Source organism: Bacillus rossius, chromosome 13 (genome assembly GCF_032445375.1).
Source record: "Bacillus rossius redtenbacheri isolate Brsri chromosome 13, Brsri_v3, whole genome shotgun sequence".
Taxonomy (NCBI): Eukaryota; Metazoa; Arthropoda; class Insecta; order Phasmatodea; family Bacillidae; genus Bacillus; species Bacillus rossius.
Window position 1 is genome coordinate 46,383,427 of NC_086340.1, and position 12,326 is coordinate 46,395,752.

The window sequence follows — 12,326 nt, forward strand, 5'->3', positions numbered from 1 at the left end:
CTACAGAGGCTTTTAATAGAGCCATTTTTAGTATATACCAATAAATTAATACTGTAATAATATTTCATCAGACATTGATGAAAAGCTGCTCCAAATATATATATATATATATATATATATATATATATATATATATATAATGAATTACAATTCTTTTTAAATAAAAGTTAATAAAAATAAATGTCACTCTAAAATGTCTTAATTACACCGGGGTGATTTTTAATTTTCGACGCTTCGTGGCAAACATGATACAAGGTTCGTTAAAATTGGTACCACGATGGAACATACACTCGAAGTTGTGGGCAGGGTCTTTATGCAGAAGTTATTTTTGAATTATTCACTCTTATTTTGGCAAAGTCCAAATCAACGCCCCGGGATTACAGGGGCAAAAGTTCAGGGCCGGAATCACTTACTTGGACGAACGATGCACGTTGAATCACACCCCGGACCTCCTGGCCCGGAGTTTAGCGGGCTGTAATTTAGCAGAGGTGCTAAATGCTTCATATCAACTCTGCAATCAACGGAAAACGTAGCGTGAACTCTTCTTCTTCTTGGCGGCACCCGTGACGACGTAAGTATTCCCCAATGCTCAATACACGTCAGCTGATTTTATTGAAAAAGTATTCGCGAGCTTGCCCAGGCCCAATACCACGAGCCATCGCGCCCGTTACGCTCGAAGCGCACACACGCCACACGGCGATCAGCTGACGACACTCCGCCTACAGCTCATTCTGTCTTTTTCTTTTTTTTCTTCTTTTGACGTATTTCCCCCACCACCTTATAGCCTTGGAACAGTCCATTTGCATACTCACAGCGGGGGAGCGTCGCACACAGTATTTTGATTGAAAGTCCAAAGCGTTATTATTAAATATTAAGAAACTAAACCATTAACGTAAAAAATAACATAATATAAAAACATATTTAAAAATAAGATTTACAAAACTTATAACAAACCAATACTTTTAAAAAAAAAGAAAGGGGCAAATATTAAAACTAAAATTACGTAGCAGCCATAATTCAAAAATTAATTAAAATAAATCTAAAATCAAGTGGCCATGCCGCCTATGGCCACATTAACAGAAGTACAAAGTTTTCTGATGTGTAAATTTTCTTTTCAAAATATTTTCAGATGTTATAAACTTTATCTGTTCATCTTGGTCGCCGCTGTTTACCACTTTTAAAAATGTAGAAAGCGCTAGTTGGTATAATTCATGTTTGGTTATGTTGATTCCCGTATAGTGTGTGTGCACGTAGTTGAATATCAATATTGATAGCTCGTCAATTGCATGCAACGCACACGCTCTGTCAAGTACCGCATTAACTACATTGGATACCCCGCACTCGTTCGTGGTACGTGTGTACTATGATGATAGTTATGTGTAAGTTCCGGCTCACATTCAGGCTACAGTTTTAGTTTTTCTATTTAAACTTTAAAGTTGAAAAAAAGTTTTTGTTGTATGACTTATTAATTTAAATTGTTTGGCATGCTTTTGTATACTCTATTTTTTAAATAAATGTACTTTCCATGAATAGGTTTTTGTTTTTATGAATAATTTTACCTAACAAAAAATAAAAGTCACACCCTTACCTTTTAAACTTGATCTTACAATAAAATGTGTGACGATTATGCGATAAAACTCAGTAACTTGAAAGCGTAGCGCACCTTGCATCTGCTCTATCTTAGGCAATTTCCAGTGCTGCTGTTGTAAACATTTGACTGCCATGACAAACCACTTTTTTTTTTTTTTTTTTGGTTGGATACCCTGCTCAAACTCGAATTATTGCAAATCCCTAACAGCCATAACGTACAGTGCAAATTGTTTGTTCTGTTGCAGATATCTGTCCCACAAGTTTCATGGAAAGGGCCCAGGGAAGAACAAAGTGGAGAAGCGAATGAAGAAGAACGAACAAGAAGGGGTAAGTCCATTCAACATAAGCAAGAGTCTGTTGACAAGCATAGCGTGTGTTGATGGGTGTGCGCTAAATACCTGAACGTTATTTCTCCCTTACTCAGCGGCAGTTTGGATGAAATGAGTGTTTACTCCCAAGTGTAGTGTAATGCTTTCCTCAGCCCGAGGGCAGACAAGCGACCTGAAGATAGTTAAAGGGTGGGGACAACCTTGGAAGAGTTCACACAGTAGTGTCAGCCACTACTTAATGACCATCCCTACTGCTAAAAGTATTTAGCAAGCGATCTTCACCTAACCTCTAAACAGGAACATTTATGAATTTATTACTGATATAGGTTCCCCCGTAAGGAAAACAAGGGAAGATCAGTGCGTGCTGTCAGCTGCATGTGTGTCCTGGGACTAGTGGAGGCGATGTGAAGCCCTAAGCTTGCCGTTTGTGCTATTCTATGCTTAGAGATTTTATAGTTTTTGAATTCGAGCAAGCTGCAATGACAAGTGTCTAGAAGGAAAACCTGTAACTTCAAATGGGTTTCTCCTTCCAATAGGGAAATTTAGAGAGCTGGGAGTGTATTCCTTTGAGTCAGGACAGTCCAAGACCGTGAAAAGATCATTTCTTTTATAAATCTCATTAGGGTAACATGGCAATATTAATGCAGGTACATAACACATGAATTAATACTCGTTACAAACTCTACATCACAAATCATGGAGCGGGTATATAAGGCGTAAAACACCTTAAGATTTCAAACCCACATGCTACCAATTCTAGCCTTATCTTAAGGACCTTTATAGAAAACGTACATGCGCCTCTGTGCATTACACAAATGATATACGTCCGATGGGGGTAATGCAAATACAGTATTGATCAATCATGGTGCTGTTATATGAATTGCTTACATCAAACACGCATTGTACACCCGTGTGACATGACGCAGCCAACATAACGTGTAACTCTTACGCCTCGTGTAATGATAAACTGCAGGCATGCAGGAGCACACAATACAACTAGGGCGGTGGTTCGGTGCGGCAGCAGAGGAGTTAAACTAGCCCTAACATGGTATAGGCCCGCACAGCAAGTGATGCATAAGGCATTACTGGGGGAAGGAAACACAGACTTAAGCCCACCATTAAGGGCCCGTAAAAAATTAGAGGCGGCCCACACCGGTGCGGCTTCTCAGACATTAACGTTAAACACGCAAGATAAGTAAAGGTGAATACAAGGAACAAGTGGCTATGCAAACAACACAGGCAAACAGCAGGCGGATCGGTGAGGCAATACTCAAGCATATTCATATGGCTCATTACTTTAGCAAACTAGGGGCTTAACGAACTATACCATTACGTGCAAGTACTTACAGTTTACTGTGTGCAATTTATTCGCCATCGCAGATACTGAGCTGACCCAGACAACTCTCCGACCGGCCCCTGACGAGCCGAGACCAGGCCTGACAAGGGCTTGTATAACATCCACAGAAGAGGAGGAAGGTGGAGGGGGAGAACCAAGGGGTGGGGGGGAGGAAGAGAATGATAGAGGGGCCACGTGGATGCTTAATTATTTTTAGACCAATTTCATTTTTAAAACAGTAGATTTATTGTTTTTATTTCACAAGAAAAGTACAATTTTCAACAAATAGGATACTTACTTACACTTATACCATATAATAGTTTGTAATAACTACTGATAACAAAAATAAATAGCCAGTAAATGTGTATTTGTAAAATTTTTCTATGTCGGAAGATTTAAAATATGAGTTAGATACTATAGTTGCAATATAAAAAAAATTAATTAATTTCATTACATGAAAAATATTAAAAGATTACATATTTGTTAGTGATGGGTTGAGTCACCCTATTTCAGCATCGAGTCGAGTTCGAGTTAAACAAAGAAATTTGTCTTCGAGTCGAACTCGAGCCGAACTCATGGAAATTTGTTGAGATGAGTCAAACTTAGCGAGGTTCAAGTGGCAGAATGATGAGCGAAATAAATATAAGTTAAATATTTCTCAATATAATATATGTAATTAAATATGAAAACTTTGAATTATTGAAGGTTTCCCTACACATTTTGATTTTTGTATTTTTTTTTAATCTTCATACTGACGCTTTAAGTGAAAATGCACATCCAAGTGACGAATCAGACATGAATTTGATGATGACTGAGTCTTGTATTTTTTGCAGCACTTGCATTTAGCTGTCTGATGATCAAATTTTTCAAAAAATTCCCAAATCTCTGCTTTTGATTTCTATTCGTCACTTTTTGACGTCCCAGGCCGTACAAACATATCTATTCCACTAATACTAAACCGTTTATGATTAATACGACGCCGGCGAAGCAAACTCAAGTGTAAACATAAACTTCAGCAGCCTCAATTTTCCGTTCGGCCATGGAAAACTGGTTGGAGATTTCAATTATTGTTGATATCAATTTGCCAAAGGGGCAACATTCCCTGGCTGTATGATGACTTAAGTAGGCCATTGGCCCGGAGTTAAAATGGCGGCTATCTAGTGTTACTGTTTAGTAGTAAATATTATTTACTTCCAAAGCTGCCCAAATATTAACGTGGTCTTGTTCATGACTGAATCTAGAGAACATTTTTTAAATTCCGTTATAGTTAAATAAAGGTATTTTGTTGCAGTTATTAATATTAAGTGCATATTGAAGGATGGGATACACTGTTTGCGGTTACACACGATCAAAAATAAATAATCTTCCGACTTCGTTTTCAAGGTTTTCAGTGTTGGATCAGAGGTTTTCCACTAGGTAGGCCTAAATAATACATTATATTTTATTTTAAAGTGCATGGTTTCGGATAAGTACCTACCTTCACTATTGGAAATTGTGCAACATTAAAGTCGAGGCAAAAACTAAACTTTGACGAGACTCGAGGACACGATCTTAATCAACTCGGTTTTCGAGTCGAGTTTAGTTTCGCCGGCTCGACTCGACTCACTCGATTTTTCGAGTCTCAACCCATCACTAATATTTGTAATATATGTTGAGTTTTGATTATATATTTAGATATACTATTTCATGATTTTTGTTGCATAGCGGTACTTTATGGTGAATTAACTTGTAATTCGGTTAAATGGTGTATTGACATTATTTGCAGTATTATTTCACCCCTGCCGCAATTCAGCACATAATCGTGACCCAAGCTATGCTTTATGAATGTGAGCCGCGCCTTTGCGGGACAGGAGTAGAAAAGTTTCACGTACAATTGATTTTTTCTGGCAAAAATAAAACACTATCTGTAATTTCAATAAGTAGTCACAAGAAATTAAATGGATATGTGCATGCTTCAAAACTGTATGGGTGAATAAGCATGTGTAGAAAAATTCAATTGAGAAAAACCTGTTTGTTTGTACTGTTTGTTTGAGCTGTACTGAAGTGTGTGCTGTGTGCTGGTTGCAGCTGATGAAGCAGATGAGCTCCACCGACACTCCTCTGCGCACGCTCAACTTGCTGCAGCAGAAACAGAAAGAAACGCAGTCCGCGTTTATCGTTCTCAGTGGCAGCAAGCAAATGTAAGTTTTATAAAATGTTGATTTATTAAGTACATCATTTAGCTGGCTGGCCAGCCTGGCTAAGCGGATGGATGGATGGATGGATGGCTGAATGAATGGAGGAGGATGGCTTGCTAGATTGGCTGAATTGCTGGCCTGGGTGGCTGGTTGACCTGGCTGACTGGCTAGCCTGGTTGGCCGGCCATGCTGGGCTGGCCAAACTGGTTAGCTGGGAGGAAGTCCAGCCTGGGCGGGATGGATGGCTGATAAAGCTATTTGGCATGGATAGCTAGCTTGGCTTTCTGGCTCAGCTGACCATGTGGGCTAGGCTTGCCTCACTAGCCGAAAGGTTTGGCTGGCTGGACGGATGGCTGCATGGATGGCCTTATAACCATGCTGGCTGGCTGGATGGCCGGCCAGACTGGGCAGAAGGATTGATGAATGGATGGTCAGGTGGGGCTGGATGGCTTGCTGGATGCATAGATGGATGGATGGTTGGCTGACTGGCTAGGTTTTCCAGGCTGCCTAACTAGGATGGCTGGCTGGTGCATGCATGGATAGCTGACTGGATGGATGGCTGGTTTGGATGGATGGCTTGCCTGGCTATCCCAGCTGTTTGGCCGGCTTGGCTTTCTTGGCTGGCTTGGATTCATGTATGGATGGATGACTGGCTTGTGGCCATGCTGGCTGTACTAGCTGGCCGGCCATGCTGGGCTGACTGGCTGGATTGCTGGCCTGGCTGTCTGGCTAGTTAGTTATGTTGGGCTGGCTGGGCTGGGCTGGCTGGGCTGGGCTGGATTGGCTGGCTGGCCAGCCATGCTGGGCAGGCTGGCTGTCTGAAATTTATATTCATGCAGTGTTAACTATGTGAATGAAAGTTTGGCAGATATAACAATGTAAACAATAAGTTTGGTTTTCTTTAAATTATACTTATTATTGGTTTTATTTTTTTCAGGGCCACCATCTCAAAAACAAAGATGTAGGCATCTGACCACATGGAATGGGTGTTGTTGTGTCGTCGCAGCCTCAGACCTGTTCTTTATGAACGTGATGTAAGAAAGAATAGAACTTGTTTAAATTGATATGTAGGCTACATGTATTATTGGTGTACGTACTAAAATTAATTATGTTTCATTTCTATTGTGTACTGTTATTTTGTATAATTTATCAATTGTTTATTAAATTACTAGCCAAGTGTATAGTAATGATCATTAATTATTGAAAATAACATGGCAATTTATCTAATTATATGATCTGTACATACAATGTTTTCCTTCGAATTGGCTTGGGAAGCAAGGTGTCCGTTAATTATTGCAAATATACTCATTATTATGTGGGTTTCCTGTGTATGCAATGTTACGTATATTAGATTACTAAACTGTAAGTTACAAGCAGACTTTTAACTTAAGCATCAAATTGTTTACAGGTGATTTTTAATTTGTTTACTAGCTTTGTGCTTGATGGGATTTCCCTTTCTCATTTTTTAATGACTTTCAAAAGATGGATATAGTTGACTTATATATAAACAGAAACCTAAAAACTAATTACCATTTTTCTACATTTTAAGAAAGTCAAACTTATTATAAAAATGTAATAAGTATGCATACAAATAACAAAGTATACTCAATAAATTAATTTTTCCTAACCTAGTAGTCAAATAAAAAAACCTTTTGAAAGAAGAAAAACAATTTCGTTAAGTTTTCTAATATCCAAAAGGCAAAGCGAAATCTGTACACCTTTTAAAAATTAACAAATGAAGCTTCATCTTTTGTCTTTCTTTACCACAAACTGTATTATGCTGAGAAGACTTATAAAACTTTAAATTAAGATTTTTTTTTTCTGTGAGCCGATTTTGCGGAAATAAAGTCTATATGTTGCCCCAAGAAGCCACTCTCTAGTTACATATGAATATTCATCTAGCAGTTTGAAGATTTGCATGTTCAAAGAGACAAATTTTTGAAACTAGTCGTATTCTGTTACACTTCCTACATCATCTGCAATCAGTTTTTGGTAAATATTAAAAGTGTACAGACATGATGGTTATACAGTATTATTATAATATAGAAGATTGTACATTGTTACATGCCAACAAACGGTTTGTAGACCTTGGTGGGAAGCGCAAAACAATATGAAATAAACTGATGATAAGACAACAACAACAAAAAACGGTAGGCAAGGCACCGTAATTACGGTTGGCATTACATACAGAAGGGCAAGATGCAGGTACCACCTACACCAGGACAGGAAAATGTTACTACAATACAGCAAATACAAAAAAAATGCAAAATACAAGCTAATTGATTTCTAGTATGATTGTGTGAATGTTTTTTTTTTAGTAATATATTTGATGGAAAGCTGTAAAAGGATGTTCAAGTAATTGTTGTTAGTTGTTTTTTTTTTTTTTTTTTTTTTTTGTGTGTGTTTTCTTGCATAATCATCACCCATTTTATTTTAAAATCAAGTTTGAAAAGTAGAAGTGTGACGATTATGCGGGAAAAAAAAATTTTGTTAGGTAAAGTTTTTCATAAAAAACCTGTTCATGGAAAGTACATATATTTAATAAAAAAAAAGGTGGAGTATACAAGAGCACGCCAAACAATTTATATTAATAATTCATCAAACAAAAACCTTTATTCAACTTTAAATAGAAAACCCAAACTGTAATGCGAACGCAGGCCACATGAATCTGCGACGTGAACTAAGGCGTAACTATTGCCGTAGTACACATTTACCACGAAAGAGTGCGGGCCATCAAATGTAGTTAACTCAGCACTCGACAGCTCTATACAGGAAGCAACATAACCAAACATGAATTATGCCAACTAGCGCTGGCTACATGTTCATAAGCGGTTCACCGCAGCGAGGCATACGATCAGTTAAAGGACATAACGTTTAAAAACGTCTTTAAAAGAAAATTTACACCTCGGACAACAACGTATTTCCGTTAATAAAATAGGTAAGTGGTAATGTCTGAATAAATATTAGATTACTACTTTAAAATAAATTGTTTTATATGGAAATGATACCTACACAAAGCACTCAGCATCTAATAGCCGGACCAAAAACATCATTCGATGTTTAAGCGAGAAGTTTTTTTATCCCAATTTTGACGGCCAAAAATATAGGTGCGACGATTACACACGTGCGACGATTACGCATGTGCGACAATTATGCGATAAAAGAGGGTATTTGCGTGAGAGGCTGTAGTAACGTTTCGGGTGTGAATGGTCTAGGTCCTTTACATTATTCATCACATGAACTGGAAATAATTAGATCCTGAATAATAGTGGTTTTATTTTTTACTTAACATGAAGTATTTTCCACACTAGTGTACCAAACTGTTTACTTTCTATGTCAGTGTCTCTGCTTGCTTGTAAAGGTAAGGCAAAATGTGGATGGGGACATCACCCAACTACACAACCCAAGGAAAAATGACAAACAACGAATACTGGTTAGGTACTAAGATTCTTGATGGTTAAATACCATTTCTGAAATTTATCAAACTATCACAAAATGACAATTTTAAGAAGGAAGACCAAAACACAATATTAAAATTCTGCAATATAATGCTTACAACAAAAACACCAAATCACATCTCCCAAAATTAGGGATGTGCGAAAGTGACTTCATCCACACGAAATGAAAGTGAAAGAAAATTTATCAAGTTTCACGAAAGTGAAACGAAAATGAATTTTTCTATGAGATAATTATATTCTTAACGAAAGTTAAGCGAAATTTTTTAATTAACAAAGAAAAAAGTGCCCCAAAATTTGCTCTTCAGTAATAAATTCTATTTATTACATTCTATTTTGGTGTCTTTTGATGTATATATAAATATTACTATTTAATAAATTCAACATCTGCCCTAGACCACACAACACAGCCCCATGTCACTCGTAAATTTCAAGAATCAATCCAGATCTTTCAGCGCACAGACTATTTTCTTAACAGTCGTACACAATGTCGCAGTCTATGATAATATATTTATCATGTGTATGGTACTGACGAAAAAACACGTGACTACTGCGGAACGGCCACCATCTTGCACCACTGTCACACATGGCTAGCTCAGGAAGCTGTAGACCAGGCAAGGGACATGGTCAAAACAAAACATAAATGGTTGCTGCCAAGTGGTCATTACACACAGTGACTTGTTGACCTTTTTGTCTAATTGGCTGTATATTATGAGGATTTTATATGCCAGACAGAGTATGTACAATTTAAATAAAGCCGACGACAATGTTTTTGTCTGGCCGTGCGCGAATAAAAGTAGGTACGTTCTTTGTGTATGTGTATACGGTAAATACTAAATAGTGTACTAACAGTATATTTTACGAATATAGTACCTACACTACTGTTTGAAAGCAAATGAAGCAGGTAATTTTTCAAATATTGCATGATTTTGTTTTGATACCTAGGCCTACTGTAATCACATTGAATTTTATTTACTTTATCTGCCATGTTTGTTCAAATTATGATTTTACCGTATTTTCATTAACTTTTTTTTTATCACCACGTAAATTAATCTTAATGGAAATCTTTTTTCTAATTAATGTCTTTATATGATTTGCATATGTTATTACGTTATTACTGTTATTAGTAATAACATGCAAATCATATAAAGACATTACAGTAGAATCTCAGTGCTAAATACTTACAGGGACCTCCAGTTTTTGTACTTAGTACTGAAACATACATACATATCATTACAAAAAGAAAAAAATATATTAAAAAAATAGCTACAGGAGAGCCGCAATGCCATATGTATTCGCAACTGCGACTTGCTTTTTCCCCTTGTCTAGTTCTCTGAGTATATCCACTTTTTCCTTAAGCGTGAATTGCTTTCGTTTCTTTTTATCTCCAGGATCATTCATATTATAGCACAAATACAATGCGGTGTCTAAATAACGTAACCTGAAAATAAACTCAACAATAACAATAAACAATCCCGGCACAGAAATCAAACAGTATTTTTAGCGTAGCGTAACACTTTTGTCTAAATAATGAATACTTCTCTCAAACTGCCGTCTTTCGATGTATCGAATGGTGTTGTGTTGCTCACGTCGCATACTACGTACAGTATAATCCATGGTAGTGCGCGCAACTGTTTGTTAACTTTGTTTTGAGAATTTAGAGGTTAGAAAATACGTTGCGGTGGTATTTGTGTATCTTTTTTCTACTACATTAATCATTTAGCTGGAAATTTATTTACCAGTTTAAGTAAATTTTGGTGTAGTAATGCCACGCTACTAGTAGAATTTATACGTTATAGTGAAAATATGATACTTTAAACTGAAACCGTTTTGCATGGCGAAGATACGATTTTTGGCGGGGCTTAAAAAAATACGTTAAAGTGAAATATACGTTATAATAAGGTACGTTATTGTACCGGTATTCTACTGTACATTTTTATTAAATTACGAGTTCTTTTTCAACTAGAACAAACGAACTTCGGTAAGCTATTGAACTTTTGTTTAGCTCAAAATATTTAGCTAAAAACGAACTTCGACAGATGATATTCTTACCGAAATCGAAAATGAATGTAGCAAAATTTCGATTTCGGTTTCGGTATACCGAACATTCGCACAACCCTACCCAAAATACTTATGAGCCAATAAAACAATGGAAAAATGAAAACGAGAAATAACCTAACCAAGGCAAAAAAAAGTCTTAACTGAAAACAAAAAATTTAACGCCTGCAAAAGCAAACAAGACCACTAAAAACAAAATTTTCTGTGCAACAGTAATTGGAAAGTCAGCAAAGGTAACTGCTTAACATTTATAAAGAAGAATTTTAAGTAAAAAAAAGTTGCAACCATACCTCGAGATGGAGACAGTGCTACTGCAGTCTCACGGAGCAGAACTTCACCAAGCCGAAACTGCAACCACTCCAGTGAACGCCATGCTGCAGACAACCCCATACAGCAACAAACCTGTTACACAAAATCAAAACAATGAGAATACCAAAGTTCAAAACCAAATAAAACTAATTGAGGAATTATTATAATGAAAACACTACTCTGTGCAAAGTGTGGTACAACATGTGATACTGCTGCATTGAGAGGAAAGATGGACAAGACACTCAACACCAACACAAAGCCCACATCCCCACACAACACATCATAACCTACGAAGATTAACAAGAAGCCACAACAATTATTATTGTTCAATTTTAAAAGATGACTAATTATACAAACAAAATAGAATAATTATTCAAAGATGGCACTGAAACTTTTTTTATTATTATAAAAAAAAATAAACAAACAAAATATATTACTAACCAAAAAAAAAACTATAATTAAATTAGCAATCGGATCTTCCATGGCTGACATAAGATTTAATAAAAAAAATGACAGAGTTCACCAAAAATAAGTGTTAACGAATGGTCCGGGCTCAACAACTCTAAGGACCGCAACAAGCAAATGAATTTCGCAAAAGTTTGCCCACTGGCTAAACTTGACCAAAGTCAACAAAACAATAGAAAAATCTAATGTCATCTGGAAGTCACTTACTCCAGACATTACAAATTCGCGAACATACAACACTTTAACCTACAAAACTTTCAATAAAGGTGCTTAGAAAATTTAAAAGAAGGGAACAACATATTGACCGAAGACAAAATTATTGGCTCAAGGAAGTAAAACTTTAAAACACTTAACAGCTTACGACAAAATTAACGATAACACATTACAAACATAACCTCAAACATACAGGATTTAAAATAATGCCACTTGTTAAACCATACATTAAATTACGTGCAACGAAAAGCACGAAAAACTCATGAAAGCAAAACATGAGGACAACAAAATGGCTCCTCTTAAAGAATAGTAAAATATCACCCTGATCTACACTTGTTCCCATGAAATAACATGAATAAAGCTTGTTCCAACATAATTTAATCACTAGTACCAT

At 36.5% G+C, this 12,326-nt stretch overlaps 2 protein-coding genes across 2 annotated transcripts in view; one reads left to right on the forward strand and one right to left on the reverse strand.

The window, feature by feature from the left end:
* LOC134538514 (U4/U6.U5 tri-snRNP-associated protein 1) overlaps nucleotides 1–6,613 on the forward strand; it is a 122,156-nt gene extending 115,543 nt beyond the window's left edge. Inside the window, exons 14-16 of the mRNA XM_063379898.1 lie at nucleotides 1,836–1,917; nucleotides 5,323–5,435; nucleotides 6,370–6,613. Coding sequence (XP_063235968.1) covers nucleotides 1,836–1,917; nucleotides 5,323–5,435; nucleotides 6,370–6,397 — 223 coding nt within the window. The 3' untranslated portion in view covers nucleotides 6,398–6,613. The remainder of the gene's footprint in view (nucleotides 1–1,835; nucleotides 1,918–5,322; nucleotides 5,436–6,369) is intronic.
* The window catches only part of LOC134538515 (extracellular tyrosine-protein kinase PKDCC-like), a 112,829-nt gene continuing 104,057 nt past the window's right edge, over nucleotides 3,555–12,326 (reverse strand). Inside the window, exons 7-8 of the transcript XR_010076164.1 lie at nucleotides 11,236–11,347; nucleotides 3,555–6,250 (exon numbers count right to left, since the gene is read on the reverse strand). The gene's annotated coding sequence lies outside the window, so the exon portion shown is untranslated. The remainder of the gene's footprint in view (nucleotides 6,251–11,235; nucleotides 11,348–12,326) is intronic.